This window comes from Bos taurus, chromosome 3 (genome assembly GCF_002263795.3).
Source record: "Bos taurus isolate L1 Dominette 01449 registration number 42190680 breed Hereford chromosome 3, ARS-UCD2.0, whole genome shotgun sequence".
In the NCBI taxonomy this organism is placed as follows: Eukaryota; Metazoa; Chordata; class Mammalia; order Artiodactyla; family Bovidae; genus Bos; species Bos taurus.
In genome coordinates this window covers 42,594,127-42,620,582 of record NC_037330.1, presented here as the reverse complement: position 1 = coordinate 42,620,582, position 26,456 = coordinate 42,594,127, and the positions used below count along the sequence as shown (strand labels likewise).

The 26,456-nt window shown below is 39.4% G+C and overlaps 1 protein-coding gene across 2 annotated transcripts; it reads left to right on the top strand.

Annotated features, from left to right (window-relative positions):
• Positions 1–4,004: 4,004 nt before the first annotated feature.
• Positions 4,005–26,456, top strand: LOC534578 (vascular cell adhesion molecule 1-like). Of its 2 annotated transcripts, NM_001101158.1 has the most exons (9): positions 4,005–4,176; positions 4,916–5,194; positions 7,536–7,856; positions 9,334–9,600; positions 15,378–15,653; positions 17,679–17,999; positions 19,103–19,369; positions 21,635–21,901; positions 25,565–26,456. In NM_001101158.1, exons 1-9 carry the CDS (start codon positions 4,113–4,115, stop codon positions 25,723–25,725), a joined length of 2,223 nt encoding a protein of 740 aa, NP_001094628.1. In that variant the 5' UTR covers positions 4,005–4,112; the 3' UTR covers positions 25,726–26,456. The 2 variants fall into 2 exon arrangements, with proteins under 2 accessions (NP_001094628.1, XP_059740686.1); XM_059884703.1 differs by lacking the exon at positions 21,635–21,901 and having other exon boundaries at positions 25,565–26,450.

Here is a 26,456-nt window from a genome sequence, read left to right as displayed (position 1 = left end):
AGTCCATTCTGAAGGAGATCAGCCCTGGGATTTCTTTGGAAGGAATGATGCTAAAGCTGAAACTCCAGTACTTTGGCCACCTCATGGGAAGAGTTGACTCATTGGAAAAGACTCTGATGCTGGGAGGGATTGGGGGCAGGAGGAGAAGGGGACGACAGAGGATGAGATGGCTGGATGGCATCACTGACTCGATGGACGTGAGTCTGGGTGAACTCCGGGAGTTGGTGATGGACAGGGAGGCCTGGCGTGCTGCGATTCATGGAGTTGCAAAGAGTCAGACATGACTGAGTGACTGAACTGAACTGATGTTCTATATTTAAGTGTGGGACTTTAATGCATTCCATTAAATGTCACTTCATCATCTGGACAATTATTACATCTTTTTGGATCATCCTTATCTTGATTCTAAGGTTAGCTATCTTTCTCTTGCTTTATGAATGCTAAACAATCAGATCTTCTATGTTAATGATAAAAATTTGAACTGAACAATTTCAAACACAGAATACAGTAATGCTCTATCGAGTCTCAATATGTTATCTTTATATTTGAATTTCTATTCAATCATTCATTGTGTGAATTTTAATGAATACCTTATTCTAGTCTAGATGCAATAATGGAGAATGAAACTATTTGAGTTCTGTCAGTTAGGAACAATCAACATGTTAAGAGGTAAATGCAGCATGACAAGTGCTTCACTGCCAGTGTGCTCTTGTGGAGAGGTCACAGAGGAGAATACAGTCATCTCACCCTGGGAGGAGCAGGTAGGATCTGAAATGGCATCCAACTCAAAGATACCATGAGGTACTTTTGCTGAAACAACTATGAACTAATTCAATAGATTAGATATTTCCCCAATGTTCCAAGTTTAGAATCCTATTCAAGTGTGAAACAGAAGTTTTTTTGCAATAACTTGTTCTTGGTGATCTCGTTTTGGGATCCTATTGTTCACTTTTGTCTTTACACTCCAAAGAATTACACTGAAATTCCATAATTGCCTTTCTACCTCTTCTGAGTTAAGCAGTCAACCTACATGGTTCTGATCATCTTCTTCCATGACATGAGCTTGTAAAGGATCTGTAGATTACTTCAGTTCAGTTCAGTTGCTCAGTCATTTCCGACTCTTTGCCACCCCATGAATCGCAGCACACCAGGCCTCCCTGTCCATCACCAACTCCTGGAGTTCACTCAGACTCACGGCCATCGAGTCAGTGATGCCATCCAGCCATCTCATCCTCTGTCATCCCCTTCTCCTCCTGCCCCTAATCCCTCCCAGCATCAGAGTCTTTTCCAATGAGTCAGCTCTTCGCATGAGGTGGCCAAAGTACTGGAGTTTCAGCTTTAGCATCATTCCTTCCAAAGAAATCCCAGGGCTGATCTCCTTCAGAATGGACTGGTTGGATCTCCTTGCGGTCCAAGGGACTCTCAAGAGTCTTCTCCAACACCACATTTCAAAAGCATCAATTCTTTGGTGCTCAGCTTTCTTCACAGTCCAACTCTCACATCCACACATGACCACTGGAAAAACCATAGCCTTGACTAGACAGACCTTTGTTGGCAAAATAATGTCTCTGCTTTTCAATATGCTATGACCAATAGGTTGGTCATAACTTTCCTTCCAAGGAATAAGCGTCTTTTAATTTCATGGCTGCAATCACCATCTTCAGTGATTTTGGAGCCCAAAAAATAGTCTGACATTGTTTTCACTGTTTCCCCATCTATTTTCCATGAAGTGATGGGACCAGATGCCAGGATCTTAGTTTTCTGAATGTTGAGCTTTAAGCCAACTTTTTCACTCTCCACTTTCACTTTCATCAAGAAGCTTTTTAGTTCCTCTTCACTTTCTGCCATAAAGGTGGTGTCACCTGCATATCTGAGGTTATTGCTATTTCTTCTGGCAATCTTGATTTCAGCTTGTGCTTCTTCCAGCCCAACATTTCTCATGAGGTACTCTGCATAGAAGTTAAATAAGTAGGGTGACAATATACAGCCTTGACGTACTCCTTTGCTTGTTTGAAACCAGTCTGTTGTTCCAGGTCGAGTTCTAACTGTTGCTTCCTGACTTGCATATAGGTTTCTCAAGAGGCAGGTCAGGTGGTCTGGTATTCCCATCTCTTTCAGAATTTTCCACATTTATTGTGATCCACAAAGTCAAAGGCTTTGGCATAGTCAATAAAGCAGAAATTGATGTTTTTCTGGAACTCTCTTCCTTTTTCCATGATCCATCATGTGTTGACAATTTGGTCTCTGGTTCCTCTGCCTTTTCTAAAACCAGCTTGAACATCTGGAAGTTCACGGTTCACGTATTGCTGAAGCCTGGCTTGGAGAATTTTGAGCATTACTTTACTAGCGTGTGAGATGAGTACAATTGTGCGGTAGTTTGAGCATTCTTTGGCATTGTCTTTCTTTGGGATTGGAATGAAAACTGACCTTTTCCAGTTCTGTGGCCACTGCTGAATTTTCCAAATGTGCTGGCATGTTGAGTGCAGCACTTTCACAGCATCATCAGCAAGTAGATTACTTGCTCATCAGCTAATTTTGCCCGAAGCTACTTTTCTGATCCTTAGCTATTTGGCAAATGAAGTCACACTTACATGTTCTTACAGTCAGTAGCTGCTTCCACTTCTTTTTCTCTCCTCATCCTTGAATGGGAGCCTCCTCTGCACCCAAGAGGAGGTCCAGAACGTCTCCAGCCCTGAGGAACAGTTATTAGTTCCAAATCTCAGTTATGGTCTTCCTCTGTCAAAAGGCACAGGGCTGTTTATTGTACACATCTCTTGGAGTCTGTGAGCTTTGGAATTTTTTTTTTTTAGAATCCAACATTTTTTCTCATGCAGTAGTTACATATTATTGCTAACATTTTGGAAGTTTCTTTTCCAAATTAAATTTTAATTTAAACTACTTATGGTTACACTTCTTTGGTACCCGCTAAGTGTTAAAACATGCATTAGACTTTGGGAAGGCAGAAGTAGATACAATGATGAACAAGAACTGATCTGAGACCATGGTAGGAACTGATGATCCACGGGGGAGAAAGACCTGCACATGTATATCGCAAGGAAGTGGCCGTTCTGGTTTCTTTATGATGGGCAGGTGTTATGCAAAGACTGAAGTACACGTGTGCAAGGCAAAAACAGCTATTTAAAAATACCTTTTAAAAAGTCATTTCCTTAGAGGGGAAATAAAGAGCATAAAATTGTTGTCCTCATCTCATATAAGAGGAACAAATTATTTTTCATGTTTTAAGCTTTTGTAGTTAAGTCTCACATTCTAAGAGATTTAACACTTCAGAGGAATTCCATCAGTTGCATATGAGTCTGCATGTAAGACTTTCAATTATCCAGCAACTGAATTGAGAATTAATAACTTTTCTAAAACAAAAGAAGAAAATATTTATCCTCCTTTGATAGCATTCCATTATTCTCTACTCAAGAAAATCATTTCAGAAACTTGATTTTTGCTGCCTAAAAAACTATTTTGTGAATAAAATATATGAAACTCAGAAGCTACGCTGTCTCCCTTTTTAAAAATAATTCATCAACAGAAAGCATCTTTTCCTTTTTCTTGCAAGAGAAAATATAGTCTCTGTTTTTGAATTGCAAACATATCTTCATAATGGAGAAAAATCAGTTCACATGACATAGTGCTTGTTCAGCCACTTCAAGAACTAGAGTGTAATTTACTCTTTCTCTGTCTCTCTTCTCTCCAGTTGGATTCAGAAAATCTCATTCTGAAACAAACATTAGCTTCATGCAAAAATATCCTTTTGCAATGAAAAGCAAGGAAAAGTTTTAATTTTTAGCCTTGGAAGTGTTTTCTTTCTCTATGATGGACAGAGCAGTTTCAGTACTGAGTGCCACGGAAGGGGTTAATGCGGACTTGGCTGGGTGTCAGTTAAACTTTTTTTCTGGCTCTGTTTCAGGTTTCCCCTTGAGGGGATTTTCCTCTGCTTCTGCATCTGTGCAACAAGACCCTATATAAAGAGCCGACTTTCTATTTCATTCCTCACCGACCCTCACCGGCTTTAAGAGCTCAAGATTCTTCCCAGGAAGCTTCAAGAGGAACAGAAAGAAGCGTTTTGGAATCATTATTTTCTCATAAGAACAGCAGTGTAAATGCCTAAGAAGATGTTTGTGATCTTTGGAGTCTCAAATATACTTTGGATGGTGTTTGTAGTTTGTAAGTTCTTCTCCTTGATTTGCTCCAAATGCTAGCATTCCATTGTAGCCCTGACTTTGACTTCACCTTGTTATGATAATAAAGAAGGGCAATGTGCATACTTCGTCATTCATGTCCAACCCTTTGCAACCCCATGGACTGTAGCCCACCAGGTTTCTCTGTCCATGGAGTTTCTCCAGGCAAGAATACTGGAGTGGGTTGCCATGCCCTCCTCCAGGGGCTTTTCCCAACCCAGGAATCAAACTCTCCTGCATTTCAGGTGGGTTCTTTACTATCTGAGCCACCAGGGTAGCCCTGGATTTTTAAAGAATCGAAAAACTTAATTTAGCCTAACTTTTAGTGTGCTACTGACTACTGCTATTAATATGTACCATTATATTGTCATAGTTAGAGCAGCAAAGTTGTTGTTTTTTGAATTTTTTAAATGTTGTGTGAGTAATTGGATTCTGTTTCTAGGAAGGACTGTCTCTTTAGTTTCCTACGCTTGATAATGAGATAAAACTTGGCAAGTGACAAAACAACTAATATATGGGCATCAAGGTCAGAAATGAGAATTCTCAGAAGCAAAGATGATTTTAACAACTTCTTTTGGCAGTGACTCCTGAGCTGCCTTGCGTTACTTAGAAGCAGTTTAGGAAAGAGAGCAGTCAGATCTGAGTGTTATACTAGAACAGAGAAGATGGAGTAGAATACTAAACAGACCAGTGGTAAGCTTGTTTTTCTCTTTTTGCCTTCACAGCTCAAGCTATCAAAGTTGACATGTTCCCAGATGAATCCAAGATTTTTGCTCAGATTGGTGACTCTGTTTCACTGACTTGTAGCGCAACAGGCTGTGAGTCTCCATCATTGTCTTGGAGAACTCAGATGGACAGTCCACTGAATGGGAAGGTGAGAAATGAAGGGACCACATCCACGCTGATCATGGATCCTGTTAGTTTCAAGGATGAACACCAGTACCTGTGCACAGTGATTTGCGGGGCTGCGAAGCTGGAGAAAGCAATCCAAGTGGAGATCTACTGTAAGTACTTCAGTCGATATTTGATTTTCTCTCCATTTTGCTTTAAAATAAATTTTCTAAAAGGATAATTTTAAAAGAAAAAAAGAAAAAGATACTCATGTCCAGATTCTTGGCTAGGGGACATAGGGCAGCAAGAAATCCAGAAGACAGCTGAATCTACCACCAGACTAGAGACCCAAATCTTGGCTTTTGTTTCCAACTCTGCCACGAATATGGTGACCACGGGTGAGGTTCAACTTCTCTAGGCTTCAGTTTTCTTAGCCATAAAGTGAAGTTCTCTAAGGTTCTTTTTATTTTATTTGTGTGTGTGTGTGTTTAATTCAATTGGTTTCTTGCATGTTTACTTGTCCATATGTCCAAATGACTTATGAATTCCATACTTCAGGGATTTTCTATTTATTCTTATGCAATTTGGTACTTAAAATTAGTTTAAAGTTTAAGGAGGAGGTATATAATTTAATACTGGGCTTTGGTACAAAAGCTTCCCCCTTAGACAGAAGAAAAATATCTGTAAACTTTTCACTCATTTGACTTCGACAGAGATAAATTTAGAAGGTTTTACTTTTGTTTTTGTTCGGTGCAATTAACTCTTAATGCTCAACAGCTTAACTTTAAGGGTATTTGGAAAATGAACTCGATTTGCCTAGTGAATGTGAATGAATAGCCTGTGTTTACTAGCCTACCAAAATGTATTTCAGTCCATTCTCAATCCAGCAAGAAAGTTAGCAAAAAGGAGTGAAAAAATAACCTGAAATACATCACTTGCATTCTGGTTACTGCTTCTGCCAGAAAACCGGAATCCTTGATCGTCATCTCTTTAGGAAGATCTTATTTGATTATCTTTTCTAATTATTTTGCTTTTCTTTTGCTATAGTGGAGCTCAACTTGGTCCAATAACCTTAACTGATTCTTCAATAATCCCTTATGTAGCTAATGCTTCTCAAGAAACTGTGCTTGGCCAGCTGCTTTCAATTATGCTGGTTGTACATGCAGAGTTTATGTCTGCGAAGCTTTCTGAGGTCCATGAAAGGCTCCCTTATGTAAATACAGGGGAAAGTAGCAGTTCTTACATTATCTGACAGCAAACTATGTGGATTATAGGCACATCTCTTTCAGAATACAAGGAACAAAATTATTGGTGGAAAAATGAAAAGTACTGTTTCTTCAAATAACAAATTTTTGCCACTTCCTTTGCCTCTCCTTGCAGGAACCAAACAGTTGAAGATTTAAAAATGAAAATGAAGGCCATTCTGGCTTTAGTTATCTTGCCTGAAGTTTCATTTGTTCTTTTTTTTTCTTCAAGAGTGTCTGTCTTTCATTATATTTAACAGTCCTGTCTCCATTCCACATTTGATTATAGTATTTTTTAGAGTTGGGACCTTTGTATTCTTCTTATTTCACAGTCTTGAATCAAGCCAATATGTTATCATCATGGCGGTTTGCAACGGAAAGCAGCCTTGTGAAGAAAGCAATGGCTCACTGAACTAGTGCTTTCCTTGGCATTAAAAATTTCAAGTGGGATATTAGTTAGATGTTGAGTCAGGCGTTTGGGAGGCAAATCTGCCTTCCCATAACTTCAAGATTGCCCAGGTGTACGTCTCTGGTGGATGAATGCCTGTTCAAAGCCAATTATTTGAGCTGCTCTTTTCATTTCTTAGCATGTCTTACCTAATAATTATTCTTTGCAATGCTATTCTAAGCTTCAGGTTCCTTATCTGTAAGATGAAATATATCTACCCTGACCAAAATAAAAGACTGTGATATAAACACAATGAAAGTCCCAGTAGTCATATGGAATAATAAAAATCTTGAGTTTAAATCCCAGCTTCACCATTACTAGCTGTGTGACCTTAGGAAAGTTATGCAAATATGCTGAGTCTATGCTTTCATATCTACGAAATGCGGTACCTATTTCTTAGGGTTGTTGTGAGTATCAAATAAAGTCATCAATGTTAAATGAATAGCACAAGGATGGGCATGTATCAGTATTCAATAAACATAAGTTTCTTCTCCCTCCTTTTACTTTAGCAACATGCAACCCTTTGTACATGAAGAATCAGAAGAACTGAAGAACTCTCTAACAGATTGTTCTGATTTTGAATGCACCCCAAACCATGAAAGGCTATTTAAACAATTCATTCTGCTGTATTAAGATTGTATTCACAAAAATATTAGACTCAGATTCAGTTCAGTTCAGTTCAGTTGCTCAGTCATGTCTGACTCTTTGCGACCCCGTGAATCGCAGCACGCCAGGCCTCCCTGTCCATCACCAACTCCCGTAAGGGACTTTACACAATATGAACAAAAAATCCACATGCATGTACTCATTTGACTTTTTCAGCTTTCTCTAAGGGTCCAGAGATTCATTTGAGTAGCCCCGCAGAGGTCGGGAAGCCAGTCACAGTCACGTGTTCAGTGCCTGATGTTTACCCATTTGAAAGGCTGGAGATAGAGTTGTTGAAAGGCAACCATCCCATGAAAGTACAGGACTTTCTGGAGCCTTCAGAAAAAAAGGCCCAGGAAACAAAGAGCTTGGACGTGACCTTCTCGCCTACTGATGAGGATATTGGGACAGCTCTTGTTTGTCAAGCTACATTACACATTTATGATGATGATTCTCCACCCAAAGTAAGGAAAACTACAAAAGAACTGGAAGTCTACAGTAAGTACTTGTGTCTGTCTATGGGAATATACTCTTGGAGGTACACAGCAATAAACTGAGTAGCTATAGTCAAGAAGAAACATGTTTGTAGTTTTTATACCATTTTGATTCACTGAGAGCATAATTCTTGTCAACTGCAATAAAAAGCACACTGAATTAAGGTTGAGAAAGTTGAACTTAAGGTATGGATGGCTTCATTAATTGTGATTTTGCTTCACTTAATTTCTCAGTCTATCAAAGGGGAATAATAATAATACCACCTGATTGGGAAGCTTCCCTGGTGGCTCAGTTGGTAAAGAATCTTCCTGCAATGCAGGAGACCAGTGTTCTATCCCTGGATTGGGAAGATCCCATGGGGAAGGGAATGGCAACCCACTCCAGTACTCTTGCCTGGAAAATCCCATGGACTGAGGAGACTAGTGGGCTATAGCCCATGGGATCACAAGAGTCGGACCCTACTTGATTAAATCACCACCACTTGATTGGGTAGTGAGAAATAATAGGCTCAAGTGATAAAATTTTTTAAATTATGTTTTGTAAACTTTTATATCATGCATTGAAATATCAAGGTATAGAAGTTCTACAAGAGCACTTTGTGTGTGAGTGTATATGTGTGTGCACACCTGGACACATGTGCATGGGGTGGGAGAGAGGAGATGAGATTTGATTGTCTCCATTCTCTCGGAGATGGCTGGGGGATTTGAGGCAGTCTTGTCATCCCAAAGTCGTGTAGGAGTGACTCACTGTGCTCTTTCTAGACTAAAATGCCCTGGTCTTCTCTAGACACCATAGTTAAAAGGAGCATTGCCTTCTACAACATGTTCACCTGAGACAGAATGCGATGGAAAGAATTTTATCAATGCTTTGAGAAGAATAGTCAGAAATAGGAGATATTTTTCCTAGGAACATAAAACTTGGGAATGAGAGCTATAATTAAGTATCTGAATGGCTGTCATGTAGAAGTGAAATTTGGATTATTCTTTAGCAATAGAGGACTGAACTATGACCGGTGTATAGAAGTTAGTTACAAAGAGAAAGATTTCAGCTCAATAGAGGGAAAACGTTCTAACAATCAGAGCTGTCCAAAAATCACATGGACAATATTTCCTATAAGGCCGTGGACTGCCTTGTGCCCCAGAAGTACTGAAGCTGTCTTGCGTGAACATTTGGCGAGGAAGCTGAGCTGGAATTTGTACCTTACCTGGGAGATTGAATCACATAATTCTAAGGGTTTTTCTTAATTTCTGAGTGTCTATGGCCATCTGAAAACACCAACCATCAAAAAAAGTAACTCCATCAAATCAGTCAGAAACTGGATTGACCAATTTTCATGACTCAGCAATTCTTATACTAGTTTGGCAGAGTAAGTTTGTCAGATTGAGAAAGCTGTAAATACAGTCCATGAGAGTATTTACAGTCGCCCTGTGGGACCATTATGCTGCCTAGCAATGACTAATACTGTGCCCTGCCTTCTCAGTCTCCCCCAAAGACACGGCTATATCCGTGAATCCCTCCACAAGGCTGCAGGAAGGCGACTCCGTGACGATGACGTGTACCAGTGCAGGTTTACCAGCTCCACGGATTCTCTGGAGCAAGAAATTAGACAATGGGAACCGACAGCTCCTTTCTGAGAATGCAACTCTCACTTTAATTTCCATGAGGGCAGAAGATTCTGGGATTTATGTGTGTGAAGGAAATAACCCTGTTGGGAAAGACAGAAAAGAGGTGAAATTAACTGTTCAAGGTAAGCAACAATTGAAAAGGGTGCTGTCATTCAGATTTAAGCAATAGTGAAATAGCTTCAGTGCCAGAAATACTTCATTATGTTTTGAGAGAGTGCGTGAAGTCGCTCAGTCATGTCCAACTCTTTGTGACTCTATGGACTGTGGCCTGCCAGGCTCCTCCATCCATGGAGTTTTCCTGACAAGGATACTGGAATGGGTTGCCCTTTCCTTTTCCAGGGGATTTTCCCAACCCAGGAATTGAACCGGGTCTCCCACACTGCAGGCAGACTCTTTACCGTCTGAGCCACCGGGGAAACCCTCATTATGTTTTATGATGATCCATTTGTCTGTTCTGTACTGTAGCACAATTATATACTCACCTTGCTCATGCTTTTTGGATGAAACCTTTTCTGCCAGAGCTTCCTCGGTTCTGCTGTGTTGGTTCCTTTTCATTTCTCATCATTCTTTCATTGCCTCAGCCCTTGGCTTTCTCTCTTCCTTCTGCCCCTTGTATATTAGTATTCTCAGTTTCCCATGTCTAGTCCTCTTCCCTTGTCACTTCCAATATTTGAGCTATGTATTATGGATATATGCTGTTTACTCTGAAGTTCGTGTTCCTATTCCATATCATCAAAACCTGTTGGTTCTACTTCAAAATGATCCCTCTTAGAATCTGACCTCTATTCTTCAAACCTCTTGCCATAGCTTTACTTCATCATCTCTCATTTGGGCTCCTGAAAGGAAAGTGAAAGTCACTCAGTCGTGTCCGACTCTTTGCGACCCCATGGATAGAGGAGCTGACTGTAGCCTACCAGGCTCCTCTGTCCATGGGATTTTCCAGGCAATAGTACTGGAGTGGATTGCCATTTCCTTCTCCAGCGGATCTTCCCGACACAGGGATGGAACCCAGGTCTCCTGCATTGTAGACAGACGCTTTACCGTCTGAGCCACCATGGGCTCCTGAAAGATATTCCTAAATAACCTTTACTGACCATCAGCTATATTCCAGGCACTTTACATGTTTCCTGTGATCTTTAAGAATGACTAAGGAGTAAGTACTTTGTATTCATTTTAGCAATGAGAGAATAGTGTCTCACAGAGATTAATAATGACTCTTATTTATTGTACATCTAATACTTGCCAGGAGTTTCCTTGCTACTTTATAAATGTTACCGCTTTAGGTTTTGCCACAACCTTATGAAGTGAATAAGCTCAGGCTCAGAATAGTTCCAATTTGCCACATCACATAACTCATTCGTGGCATTTACTGTGATTTTAACATAGACCCGTTTAACCTCCAAACTCCATGATTTTTTAACTATGGCTAATTGTTTTTAAATGGTTCTCCTACTACCATTCTGTCCCCCAACATAATGCCTTGTACTGCTGTTGCTGCTGCTGTTAAGTTGCTTCAGTTGTGTCCGACTCTGTGTGACCTCATAGGCTCCCCATCCCTGGGATTCTCCAGGCAAGAACACTGGAGTGGGTTGCCATTTCCTTCTCCAATGCATGAAAGTCAAAAGTGAAAGTGAAGTCGCTCAGTCGTGTCCGACTCTTATCGAATCCATGGACTGGAGCCCACCAGGCTCCTGCATCCATGGGAGTTTCCAGGCAAGAGTACTTGGAGTGGGTTGCCATTGCCTTCTCCTATCAGAGTTATCTACTTGAACAAGAAGACTGCATGTTTTATATGACTTCAATTTGACCCTAATTGCATATAAATTAAAACTCACATTTCTTAAAATAGTTGCATAGAACTCTTCAGAATCTGGTCAGAAATGACCTTTGCATCTTTGTGGGTGACTGTGTCTGTTTATGCTATAACTTCTGCTTCAAATGTCCTTTCTTTCCTTACCTGGCAAAGTTTTATCCATCCTTCAAGATCAAGCTCATGTCAGCCTCCCAATTCCAGTTTGTGTTAGGCACAGCTAGTTTTTTATCCCTTCATGTACATTCAATACTTCTTATGAACTTGTGTGTGCTTTTGTTCAGCTTCAGTTCACTTCAGTTCAGTTCAGCCGCTCAATTGTGTCTGACTCTTTGCGACCCCATGAACTGCAGCACGCCAGGCCTCCCTGTCCATCACCAACTCCCGGAGTTCACCCAAACTCATGTCCATTCAGTCGATGATGCCATCCAGCCATCTCATCCTCTGTCTTCCCCTTCTCCTCCTGCCTCCAATCCCCCGCAGCATCAGAGGCTTTTCCAATGAGTCAACTCTTCCCATGAGGTGGCCAAAGTACTGGAGTTTCAGCTTTAGCATCATTCCTTCCAAAGAAATCCCAGGGCTGATCTCCTTCAGAATGGACTGGTTGGATCTCCTTGCAGTCCAAGGGACTCTCAAGAGTCTTCTCCAACACCACAGTTCAAAAGCATCAATTCTTCGGCGCTCAGCTTTCTTCACAGTCCAACTCTCACATCCATACATGACCACAGGAAAAACCATAGCCTGGACTAGATGGACCTTTGTTGGCAAAGTAATGTCTCTGCTTTTGAATATGCTATCTAGGTTGATCATAACTTTCCTTCCAAGAAGCAAACGTCTTTTAATTTCATGGCTGAAATCACCATCTGCAGTGATTTTGGAGCCCCCCAAAATAAAGTCTGACGCTGTTTCCACTGTTTCCCCATCTATTTCCCATGAAGTGGTGGGACCAGATGCCATGATCTTAGTTTCCTGAATGTTGAGCTATAAGCCAACTTTTTCACTCTCCTCTTTTATTTTCATCAAGAGGCTTTTGAGTTCCTCTTCACTTTCTGCCATAAGGGTGGTACCATCTGCATATCTGAGGTTATTGATATTTCTCCTGGCAATCTTGATTCCACCTTGTGCTTCTTCCAGTCCAGCGTTTCTCATGATGTACTCTGCATATAAGTTAAATAAGCAGGGTGACAATATACAGCCTTGACGTACTCCTTTTCCTATTTGGAACCAGTCTGTTGTCCAGTTCTAACTGTTGCTTCCTGACCTACCTATAGGTTTCTCAAGAGGCAGGTCAGGTGGTCTGGTATTCCCATCTCTTTCAGAATTTTCCAGTTTATTGTGATCCACACAGTCAAAGGCTTTGGCATAGTCAATAAAGCAGAAATTGATGTTTTTCTGGAACTCTCTTGCTTTTTCCATGATCCAGTGGGTGTTGGCAATTTGACCTCTGGTTCCTCTGCCTTTTCTAAAATCAGCTTGAACATCTGGAAGTTCACAGTTCATGTATTGCTGAAGCCTGGCTTGGAGAATTTTGAGCATTACTTTACTAGCATGTGAGATGAGTGCAATTGTGTGGTAGTTTGAGCATTCTTTGGCATTGCCTTTCTTTGGGATTGGAATGAAAACTGACCTTTTCCAGTCCTGTGGCCACTGCTGAGTTTTCCAAATGTGCTGGCATATTGAGTGCAGCACTTTCACAGCATCTTCTTTCAGGATTTGAAATAGCTCAACTGGAATTCCATCACCTCCACTAGCTTTGTTCATAGTGATGCTTTCTAAGGCCCACTGGACTCCACATTCCAGGATGTCTGGCCCTAGGTTGTTCAGTTTAACATACATTAATTAAGGTGCCTTGTCCAAGAATTGAAGAATTGTGCTTGGTCCCGGGGGTACAGACATAAAAAGTTACAGTGATTACCTTAGAGGAACTTATAATCTAGAGATTGGCAGATGTATAAATAGATAATTTAAATATTTTTAGTAAGAGCCAATCCTTATGTAAGTGTGTCTTTCCATTAAACTGGAAACTCCTTAAAGTTAGGGACTGGTGTGTGTGTGTGTGTTTTACAAGTACCTGCCATGTAGAGGTGCCCAGTAGATACTGAATGAATAACTTGTGAACATAAATTAAAAACATACTTTTAAAATATGAAAACATGAAATTTGAACTTACATGGCTAAAAAGATACAAATCAAACTCTCTCAAAAGAGGAACCCGTTGGCTTTTAGGTCAGCACTTCTCAAGAAACCAGGAAAAACATTACACTGATAAAAGCATGTAAAGCTAATCTTTCATCTGGAATAACTCTACCCTATGATTAGCTGTATCCCATTTCAATGTGAAAAGGAAACGTGTCCTGGGATTAGGCTTTTCATTTTGCATCACAGGACATTAGCAACTTAAGTGCTGAAGAGAGAATTGAACTTCAGTTATCTTAGACCTGGAAGATCTTCTGGAGAAGTGGAGAAGGGAATGGCTACCCACTCCAGTATTCTTGCCTGGAGAATTCTGTGGACAGAGGAGCATGCAAGGCTATAGTCCATGGGGTCACGAAGAGTTGGACACAACTGAGCGACTAACATTTTTTTCTATCTCAGAGTTACTCTTTCAGGAGTCATGCATTTACATGGTAACATATGCAGCCACTGTAAAATACAATCTGAGACTGTTCACAGGCAGGAAGTAGATCTTTATGTTCTCCATTCTCACATTAGCATATAAGGAATTCAGAAACACTGGTTATTGTTCTGAATGAACTTTCTCCTTCAAAAATCTGATAGCATGTCAGTTTGTTATGGTAATTTGAGGGAAGCATTCTTTGGAAGATACCATAATGACCATGTTAGACAAATCAAACTGAAAAAAATCTTCTGGCATGGATGAGAACCCTTCAAAATGTAGTGCCTTTGGATTATGTATATGCTGTGATTTCTTTTTTCTATCTCTAGCCGGCTATTTACAAGGGCAAGTTTTAGTGAGTTTTCTGTGGAGTCTCTGTCACTTTAAGAGGTGCCCAACCACTCCCACTTTTGCTAGGGGAATAGAGTCAAGATTTAAAATTATTTTTCTCCCTAGACAGTAGTCATCCTAAAGCAGCTGGGGTGCTCCGCGGGGATTGCATTGGCAGTCAAAGAACTTTGCTAGATATTTCAGACTTAGGAGTTTGCCCTGGCATTTCAGCCATTGAAATAATTGTAAAGTATTTTTATGTTGTATTAAGCAAATTTAAGAGGTGGCTTGCATACCACTTTAATGCTTAGATTTTGACTTTTCAGTGTGATTCTGAAATCATACTGATTTCATACTGATAATGGGATTTCAGTATGTGTTTTCAGTGTGATTCTGTGTGACTTTCATGTTACAACTATATTCTGTTGATACAGAAGCTCTAAATACTGGTCTGTTACAGGTAATGTTTCTAGTCAGAAGCCATATTTATATAGCTTTTTTTCAGTACTTTCCTTAGATTTGGTTTTATCTCCACTTGAGGATATTTTGATTTAGTTGTTTAAGTGAGAAGCTGGGATTTTAAATCAGACTCACCTGGCTTCAAGTCCTAATTTTGCCACTTGCAGGTTGGGTGGTGTTATTGTTCCTCAAGAAGAAAGGGGAGGAGAAGGAAAAGGAGGAAGGGAAGGAAAATAAGGAAAAGTAGAATGAGACACTGAGAGTCAAGGAGAAGAAGCAAGGATACCAGATCCTGAAGTTGTGTGGATTAAATGAGATAATTTTCATATATGTGAAGTGGTTTAAGCAGTGCTTGACACACTGGAACCTTATATTTTTGAGCTATTGTCCCACAGTTATAAGAATATGATAAACACATTGAGTGGAGAATGAATTTTTGTTATGAAAAGGTGCCAATCTCTGTCTTGACACATTTTTATCCCTGTTCATTCTGTTGAATGAATGAATCACAGCATCCTGTATGTTTGTTCTTAAAAGATGTGGTTCCCTTCCTGATAGTCCCAATGTGGAAAGGAATAGTATATTCTTGGCACAGATGTTAGATAAAAAGAAGGGAAAAAAGACTGTACATTGAACTTCGGTGAAAGAATTTTATTTTTGTCTTGTTCTTTTCTTCCCACCAGAGAAAATGTTTACTGTTGAGATCTCTCCTGGACCCCAGATTGCTGCTCAGGTTGGCGACTCAGTCGTGTTGACCTGTGATGTCAGGGACTGCGAGTCCCCATCTTTCTCTTGGAGAACCCAGATAGACAGCCCTCTGAATGGGAAGGTGAGGAGGGAGGGCTCCAAGTCCACGTTGACACTGAGCCCTGTGAGTTTTGAGAACGAACATTTTTACCTGTGCACTGTGATATGTGGGCAAAAGAAACTGGAAAAGGGAATCCAGGTGGAGCTCTACTGTAAGTAGATTTCAAAACTGTTTACTATTTTTGTTGTTGTTGTTGTTCCCGGTTCCATTGGAAGAAGCGGAATGCAAATCTGTGATACACAACAAGACCTTTGTGTTTAGGAAGGGAATTTAACATTGGGAATGGTTCTCAAATCTCCAAACCAAGGTTTTTGATGCAACTTTGATGTGTATATTGCATATGAATCCAGCATCCCTGATCCTTAGTTTGTGTCTTGTCTATACTCTCTCATCATGGACTTGAACATACTGCGTGTCCCCTGCTACCCACCCTACTCTGGTTATACATGGTGTGTACAGAGATGGTTGTCTGCAAAGAGTAAAAACAGTGCCTATTCACATAATGGGGTGGGATGATGAATTATTTGAATTGGAGGGTGAGGCCCAAACCTACTGTTTTGAAGGCACATTTGAAAGCTGATTGGCAGGATGGAGACCTGAGGCAATGGGGAGCAGGAGAAAACCTGGGAGTTAGAATGATCACCGGGGATGGTCAGCACAGCAGCTCAGGTGAAAAAAGAAGCAAAGGATTGCACTGGATTTGAGTATTGATTTATACCACATACGTATACTACACTTCTTGCTATTCCTGTCACCTTAACAAAATCGTAGAGCTTAAAATCTCTATGAATTGACATTGCTGGAATTCCTCAGTTTATAATGAATGAGGACAAGATACACAAAGTGATCAGAAAGTTCCCTGGTGGCTCAGATGGTAAAGAATCTACCTGCAATGCAGGAAATGCGAGTTCGATCCCTGGGTCAGGAAGATCATTTGCAAGAGGAAATGGCAACACACTGCAGTATTCCAGTCTGGAGAATTCCATGAACAGAGGAGCCTGGGGGTCTACATAGCCCATGGGGTTACTTAGTGTCAGACATGACTGAGCGACTAAGCACAGCACACACATTCTGCCTTTTTTTTTTTTTTTATTCAGAAGAATCCAAGAGAACAATTGTGGATATTTTCCTCCAGAAATCCTGCCCAAACTTGTGTTACCCCTCAGGATTTTGCTCAAAATGAGTTAGAGTATGTCTGTAAAGGGATTTGAATCTCTCAAAAGACAGGTTAATTTATGGCTTTATCTTATTACCAAGAGTCCAGGAGCTGCTGATGCAGGCACACTCCCAACAGCAATGAGAACCAGCAGTGAAGCCTTATGGTCACATGGAAACATTAGAGAATCTGTCACTTGACAACATTTTGCTTCAGGAGAAAAAAATTTTAGCATTGCTTTTGATAACTGTTCTCATCTCACTTTTGTTGATTTGTATTGAGATGTTATAAATATTACTTAGAATCTGAATCTCTTATATTTTTTTCTGAACTACAAGTGTTATTCAAGAAACATTTTAAAACTTTCTGCCTAAACCTGGCCATTCAAAATAAAAATGTCTAAACTGCACGGCTCTGTGAACCCAAGCCTGGGCTCTGAGCTCAAGGAAATAGAAATTCTGATCTCAGCTGGGTGACTTACTAGGTATGATGTCAAATGGCAGACTCTTAGCCTTTATAAGTTTAATGTCTCCCTAGCTATCAAATGCATTCTCTGTGTGTTTTTCTAGCTTTTAAATAAGTTAATACCCATTAGCTTACGCTGTTTTGAAGACTGAGATAATGAATATTAAGGGACTAGCACATAATAAACGTCCAATACATCATGGAAAATATTTAAAATGTTTAAAATATATGTATACTAAGTAAGATGGTGGAAGCTGATATGTCCTTTGAAAAGACTAGTCCTTAGCTGTCAGCAAGACTGTATTACTAAGGAGAGAAGAGTAAGAAGTATATTTATTTCTCAATGATTTGATGTGCTAGGTATTTTTTGTTTCCAGCAGTATTTATATTTGATATCATAAATATTTATATTTAATGGTGTGATGCATCTATTAGTAATCATTTTATCCCAGGTGAATTAAAACCTTCATTTTGAAAACTTTGCACTTAATAAAGATTAGTTTGTTTTTCTTCTAGTGTCACGTATAAACCTCATATTTTGCTTGATATTTGCAGCCTTCCCTAGCGATCCAGAAATTGAAATGAGTGGTCCATTAGTGAATGGAAACCCAGTCACTGTAAGCTGCAAGGTTCCTAATGTGTATCCTTCTGACCGGCTGGAGATTGAATTGTTTAAAGGGGAGAGTATTATGATGAATAAAATCTTTTTGGAAGATGTAAGTAAGAAAGCCCTAGAGACCAAGAGTTTAGAGATGACCTTCATCCCCACCGTTGAAGATACTGGAAATGTTCTTGTTTGTCTGGCTCAGTTACCTATTGATGAAATGGAATTTGAACCCAAACAAAGGCAGAGTACACAGATACTTTATGTTAATGGTAAGTACATGTGTGATGCATTCACAATTTAATGTGAATTTTTTTTTTTATCATGTTTGCCAGGTAATAGTTAACATGAAGTTCATAGTTAGTTAAAAACATTGTGAAATGAAATAATTGAAAAGAAACTACAAAATAATGATTTTATATTAAAAAAAAAACCCTCAAACTTAAAACAACTGTTTATTTGCTTGTGATTCTAAGCTGGCAGTTTGGGAAGAGGTCAGATGAGCAGTTTATTCAATATGATATCAGATGAACTCACATATTCATTTTCAGTCTGTTGGAAGTTCAGTGGGGGATGGTCTCAGGTAGCCTCACTACAAGCCTGAGCCTTCTCTGGGAGTTCCTGGACCTTCCTTTCTTCATATGAAGAGAGGTAGCATAGATTTAGTCACCAGAGTGCAGGGCTTCAAGAGAGTGAAAATGAAGGTGGCTTCTTGGGCCTAGGCTTGAAAGTCCTACAGAGTTGCTTCTTCCAGGGTACATTGGTCAAAGTTAGTCACAAGGACAGCCTAGATTCAAGAGGTGGACAAATAGAGTCCACCTTTTCATAGGCGATTTACATAGTTCATGTTCATGTTTAATGTACTATAAATGTCAATACACACTATCATTGACCATCCATTTTTGACAACAAGAATGTTTCTATAGAATTTATTTCCATTAGAAAATATCCATGATATGTTCATATTCTACTCTGGATCATTCTGTATAGGGCTTCCATGGTGGGTGAGTGGTAAAGAATCTGTCTGCTAATGCAGGAGACTGGATTCAATCCTTGGGTTGGGAAGATCTTCAGGGGAGGAAATGGCAACCCACGTCAGTGTTCTTGCTTGGGAAATCCCATAAACAGAGAAGCCTGGCAAGCTACAGTTCATGGGGTCACAAAGAATCAGACATGACTTAGGGACTAAACAACAAAAACAATCATTTTGTATCTGCTAAAGTAAATGAGGGCAGAAAACTCCTTTGGTAAACTTATCAGGGTTTATAAACTGTTCTAATCCACAAATACATAGCCAATTTTGCAACACTGATAAAAACTCTTTGGAACTTGGGGTATAAACAGCCCAGCTAACAAGTGTCTTTTACCTTTTCAGTTGCTCCCAGGGATACAACCATCTTGGTCAGTCCCTCCTCCACCCTGGAGGAAGGTAGTTCTGTGAATATGACATGCTCTAGCAATGGCCTTCCAGCTCCCAAAATCTTGTGGAGCAGGCAGCTAAGTAATGGGGATCTACAGCCTATTTCTGAGAATGCAACTCTCAGCTTCATGTCTACAAAAATGGAAGATTCTGGCATTTATGTCTGTGAAGGCATTAACCAGGCTGGAATAAGCAGAAAAGAAGTCAACTTAATTATCCAAGGTGAGCTAAAGTGATTAAATGAGTTATTAGTGCTAGTCTTATTTTGGTTGTGTTACTGGTTTTGAGTAAACGCCTTTTAAAACAAATTTTCTAAAACAAAATGCACTGAACGTTTTGAAGAGCTCTGCGTGGAAATCTGGAATAGTACTTCTTCATGAACCATTCCAAGTCACTTACCTTTTTTTTTTAATTTTATTTTTAAACTTTACAATATTGTATTAGTTTTGCCAAATATCGAAATGAATCTGCCACAGGTATACCTGTGTTCCCCATCCTGAACCCTCCTCCCTCCTCCCTCCCCATACCCTCCCTCTGGGTCGTCCCAGTGCACCAGCCCCAAGCATCCAGTATCGTGCATCGAACCTGGACTGGCGACTCGTTTCATACATGATATTATACATGTTTCAATGCTATTCTCCCAAATCTCCCCACCCTCTGCCTCTCCCACAGAGTTCATAAGACTGATCTACACATCAGTGTCTCTTTTGCTGTCTTGTACACAGGGTTATTATTACCATCTTTTTCTTAAAATTCTTTCAACCTCAAGTGGAAGGCTAGCTCTAGGAACTGTGCCAATAGTTCCAGTTACACTTATGAGGCACTGATTATGGTGTTGAAAAAAGGATAGGAAGATGTACAAACATATTTTGGAATTACTTAGGGCCCAGGTGGCACTAGTGTTAAAGAATCTGCCTGTCAATGCGAGTTAGATGTAAGAGGTGGGTTCGATCCCTGGATCAGGAAGATTCCCTGGAGGAGGGCATGGCAACCCACTCCAGTATTCTTGTCTGGAGAATCCCATGGACAGGAGAGCCAGGCGAGCTATGCTCCATAGGGTTGCAAAGAGTCAGACATGACTGAAGTGACTTAGCACCTAGCATACAAAATCACCTTATCTAACTGGGTTAAATTCCTCATGGTAATCTCATAAGATGACTGCTAGGATTTGCTTAGAAGCCTAAGAAGGCACTTAAATCTTTTATAAATTCAGAGATTGAGCAGCACTGACCTTTCACTCTGATTCATAAATTTAATGGCACAGAATCACTAGGATGGATTAAGTTAGGAGATCCAGACCTATTCTTTGCAGGATGGAGAGGCAAAACTGAGAACAAAATAATATCTAGTTGACAGGTTGAAGCTCTAGGCAGTTTTGGGCAAAGTCATGAAGTGGTCAGTTTGGATTTCCCTCATATCTTCCCTTTTGGGGTTCGAGGTCCTCTTCTTCACTAGGGCTGTCAGTTCCTCTCTTATCCCTTGGTATTATTTCCACTAAGGTGTTAGTGACTGTCTTGTTACCTTGTTACAATAATTATTTGTATTTTAAAGGAAAGGAAGAAACTTGGAAAAACAATGCACTACCATAAAGAAAGCTCTTAGGATGTAGATTTGGTTGAGGAAAGAGTATCAAGTCACAAAGCAAATAATCTTAATGGGAACCTCACTTATACAATGGTGATGTGGTACCTCCCTCCACAGGTTACATATTAACAGAGATGTTTTATGTCAGATGCTAAGCCCAAGATAACAACTGGTGTGTTAAGGATTATAAGAGTCATCTCTGCACAGCTTAATTTCTTGATCTGGAATGATCTAGCTCAAAACTCAGAAGCCTTTTATATTTTAAGAAATAGTTGCATAACTTAGTGACCAAAAAAAAATGTTATTTTCCACATTTGAAATCTCCAACTGTTTTTAAACACCCATTCGTTGGCTAAGGTTGGGTAAGAATTACATTAAGGCTGCAGTCCCCAGACTTTTTGGCACCAGGGACTGGTTTTGTGGAAGACAGTTTTTCCATGGGTTGGGGAGGGGGCTCATTTCAGCGTGATTCAAGTGCAGAAGGGTTCATTCTTCTATGAGACTCTCATGTTGCCACTGATCTGACAGGAGGTGGAGCTCAGGTGGTAATGCTAGCCATGGGGCGGGAGTATAAATATGGATGAAGCGCCACTTGTCTGCTGCTCACTTCCTGCTTGTGACTGGGTTCCTAATAAGCCACAGATTGGTCCCAGTCCATGGCCTGAGGGTTTGGCACCCTTGTATAAGCGACATGAGAGAAGCATGAGATGTCTTCTTTTATTAAAAATATGATCATTTATAAGAATCCAGTAAATGTTTGACTTCTTTAATTGTCCCTCTAAATATTTAATGCAAACAGTAAGCACAAATACTACCTTGACAGCTATTGTTACTGTCATTAAATTAATACGGAATTTGTTTCTATTTCATTCAATCAGAGGTATCTTTAAATTCTTTCCACAGTTGCTCCAAAAGATATACAACTTACAGCTTTTCCCTCTGAGAGGGTCAAAGAAGGAGACACTGTCATTATCTCCTGTATATGTGGGAATGTTCCCCCAACTTTGATAATTCTGAAGAAAAAAGCAGAGACTGGCTACATAGTGCTAAAGTCTACAGGTGGTGCATATACCATCCACAGGGCTCAGTTAGAGGATGCGGGAGTATACCAATGTGAATCTAAAAATGAAGTTGGCTCACAGCTAAGAAGCCTAACACTTGATGTTAAAGGTTAGTTTGGGTTTTTTTGTTTCTTGTTATTTTTATAACAGGTCTGAAGCTTGGTGGATTGTAAAGAATTTCAAGGGTTAGATGAATGAGTTGGCAAAATGAAACTGAATTCCATGTCAATTATGGTTATTTCTTAGTGTTTCCTAAAATAATCGTGTACAGGTGTTGTGTCCCAAGGAGTTTAGCCAGGATGCTGACATTTATCATACATCAGTGTAGAATTCCCATTTGCTATTTGAAACACTGACAATTTATCATTGGTCTCTGAGGTCCTGCATATCTTGCGTGTTTAAATGTATTTTCAAAACCTTTCTTTGGGAGTTATAGGGAAACTAAAGAAGTAGAATTGGCACATGGAAAAAGAAAGGTTTATCTAGACCCATTTCCTTCCTACCGGAAGACAGTATCACTCTCTGAACAAGAAGTGACTGCATATTTTCCAGATTGACTCTTTTCTGGATTTGAGAATGATGATCTTAATGCTGAACAATGTAAAGGTGTCTCTAGACTACAAAATTATTTCCTTAGAATATCTAAGCTCCTTGTCCATCCTGCTGTATTCTGATGGAGAAAGGGAGGGAGGGGGCAACGGCCCCAGCAGAGGAATTTCAGGGGCCAGCTTAATTTCAATCCATCTGTGAACTCACAGTAGAATCTGTTGATCTTATTAGTGGAAGTAGCAAGTGTCAGCGTTTATTGCTCAGTCTTCCACGCCTTGAGTGGTAAGCAGCTCCCACTGTGTACTGGAAGCCAAACTTGAAACAAACGTGATTGTAAACAAATACAACTCTTAAGAGCCTTTGGCACTGGACTCCCAGAGACAACAAGTATCAATGTAAAGAGAATTTAAACCTGGGTCAGAAAATGGGTTCAAATTTTACTCATCTCATCAAATCTCTCAAGATTATAAGCTTTACCATGTTTTCTTCACAATACCTCCTCGAAACACAACAATATCCCTTGGATCATGTCACTCAAAATGACACAGGGGTATATATAATCAATGCGTCCAGATTTCTGGATGATTGAGATCTCAGTTATGAGTAGGTTGAAATTCATCTATTCCTATTTAATCCTTGATGTCTCCAGACTACCTTTAATTAAGCCTAGTTCCAGGGACTTGGGTTCCTAACATTTTTATAATTCTTTTTGTAGTCAATGATTCTCTTTTAAAGACATATCAAAGCTTCTTCTCTTCTTTTTAACTTTCTCATACATTGTTGTCTTTTCTAATTGCTTTATTAAGTTGATAACTTTACATATTTGCTATTTTTCACTCATTACTTAAATGAACAATTAAAGCACATCGTGGGCACTCAGCTGCTACTACTGCTAAGTCGCTTCAGTCATGTCCGACTCTGTGCGACCCCAGAGATGGCAGCCCACCAGGCTCCCCCGTCCCCGGGATTCTCCAGGCAAGAACACTGGAGTGGGTTGCCATTTCCTTCTCCAATGCATGAAAGTGAAAAGTGAAAGTGAAGTCGCTCAGTCGTGTCCAACTCCTAGCGACGCCATAGACTGCAGCCTACCAGGCTCCTTCATCCATGGGATTTTCCAGGCAAGAGTACTGGAGTGGGGTGCCATTGCCTTCTCCCGGGCACTCAGCTAGAACCCCCAAACTAAATATGGTTTCAACTAACTACAAATGAATGGAAACAAAAATTTGACGTTTTCCTGGGAATTTTGAACTAGTCATCCTTTGCATTTAGCTGAGATTTTAAACTAATTTTGGTTTGTTTTGCTTTAGAAATACATTTGCTCGAATGTATTTCAATGATAGAAATGTTTGGGAGTCTTTAGAATTTTTAGTATTGATACAGTTAATAGAAAACTATATTTGAAGGTTGCCCTGGTAACAAACTCAGCAGCAAAAATGTACTTTACTGCAGATGCCTAGGGGAAAAACCAAAGGCAAAAGACAGTATAATACTTATTAAATTGAAAACAATTGGATCAGAAATACCATTGCCTACCATGTCATCAATACTGATGCCTAAGCATAATTATGATAATGAATACGTCATTAAAATATTACTCTCATACTCTTAGTTCTACTCTAGTAAGGAAAAGTAGAAAAATAGGGTAATTATCATTATGTTTATGATGAAGTTTTTTTTAACGTCAGTAATTCAAAAGTCAGCTTCCTTTCATCTGACCCCAGTGATTCTTTTCTTCTTGGTTGACATCTGGTGGTTAGAAACCTCTAGAAATAAAGCAGTGATTATCAATGTCAAATCATTCATTTCTTCTAGAACAGAAACAATATAGAAGCCTCTTGAAGAAACTTACTATTTATGAGGCCATACTGTGCTGTGAAAACATAAATATAAATAGAGATGAATCGCCAGTAAATACCATGCTGTCTTCTTCAGATGTGCTTATAAGGTTAAAATGTTAAGTACTATTGTAACTGTCAGATGATTTTTAGTGTAGTAGAAAGAGTACTAATTTAAAAGTTTTGTGACACTATTACTTTATGAACTCAATTTATAACTAAATGACAATGACAGGATGTAGAAAGAAAACAATATACATTGCTATTCAAAAGATATTTATTGGGGGAAAAAAAGATATTTATTGGGTGCAAGTTACTCCAAGCAGTGAGCCAGTTACTAGTTATTGAGTGGTGGATCAAAAGAAACTAGATACATGCCCTTATGTAATTCAGTCTGAAGGAGGGAGCAAAAATTAATAGATAATCAAACACACAAATGTTTAAATATAAGCTGTGATGAGGGCTATGGAGGGAAAATGTAGTGGGTTATAAAAGCATACGGGGGAAAAAATGCATTGTTGTTGTCCAGTCACTTACTTGTGTCTGACTCTTTGCGACCCCATGGTCTGCAGCACGCCAGGCTTCCATGTCTTCACCAGCTCCTGGAGCCTGCTCAAACTCATGTCCATTGAGTTGGTGATGCCATCCAACCATCTCATACTCTATTGCCCCCTTCTCCTCCTGTATGTTAAGATTCCTAATTTAGGCTGGTGGTAATGCAGGTCAGAGAATGCCTCTTTGAGGAAGTAACACTTAAGCAAAAATATAAAGCTATCCAGAGAACTTCATATTGTCAAGAAATGATATAAATGCTGAAGAAGAATAATGTATATTGAGATGCCCTACTTCAGAGATACAAGATATAAAATTTTCTATATATTTCTAAGAAAACCATCAGCAAGAATTCTTTCTCTTATTATCTCGTACATGATGTTTGACTATAATGGTTGCACTGTAGGTATTTCAAGACCTTTCTTGGAGAATTGGTTAGTTATTTTAATTCATTAATAATCAGAGTCCTAGTTCTTTAGTACATACTTTTATTTCCCAAAGCAAACACTCTTGTCCCATTCTTACTCTTCTAAATGAGCCCTAAAAAGTTGCACCCTTCCTTCCATCCTGTTATTGGACCTGCATCTATGTGAATCCAAGTTTGTGAAAGTCAGCAGCTGTCATCTTTAGACTCATTATGACCATAGCAACTGCTAACTGATTATCTGATTAATTCAGAGAAATGTGCATTGGAGTCCTGTTGGTTCTTATCACTGATTTAATTCACTTTTCTTCAGAGAACTAGTGGTACTATTAAAATAAAACTTGTGACCGTTATTATTAAAAAATTTCTTTTTATACCAGACATTAATTGCATCCATTTTGTTATTTTCCAGGAAGAGAAAGTAACAAGGACTATTTTTCTCCTGAATTTCTCGTGCTCTATTGTGCATCCGCCTTAATATTAACTGCCATTGGAATGATTATTTACTTTGCTAGAAAAGCCAACATGACAGGGTCATACAGCCTTGTAGAAGCACAGAGAACAAAAGTGTAGCTAATGCTTGAAAGGTTCTACCAAAGACACTATCAGTTCAGATCCTCGATACTGCTCATCATTCCATGAGGAAAACAGAAACTGAATCTTGAATTCAGTGAACGCTTGGAAAGAAATGGCTGCCTATGGCCTTACTGTGAACAAGAAGCCAAAGGAAAATTTCTGCTTAAAAACTAGGCACTACCACTGAGATGACTGGAGTAATTTCTTGATGTGTATATACAATAACATGATTTGTATATATGTAAAACTATGCTGTAGCAAGGTTGCTTGGAATATCAGCACACTAGAGTCACTATATCTAAAATTATTAAAATGTTGCTTGAACTGACTGTTGTAACTTAATGCATCTTAATATCAACTGGCAGCTGAGCTATGTCATCTTTTTAATATTTTATTTCTTTTAACAAAGTTTTATTCCTATAAAGTTCATGGGCAACAATTTCATGTTGTGTAAAGATGCCAGGGTTTTATATTCTCATAGGCAAACGATAAACCAAGAGGGCACTGGGTTGACTTTCAGGTACTAAACACTTCAACCTATAGGATAATGGTTAACTGGATTTCTCTGGGTGGTACTGACACGGTACGGAGACGTTTTTTGATGTTGTTTGTTCATCAGACTCTTGTGTAATTTTCCCAAGTGGTTTAAAAATTCAACCTCTTTTGATTTTCTTTTGTAAATGTTTAGGGTTTTTTGTATAGTAAAGCGATGATTTCTGGAATTGAAA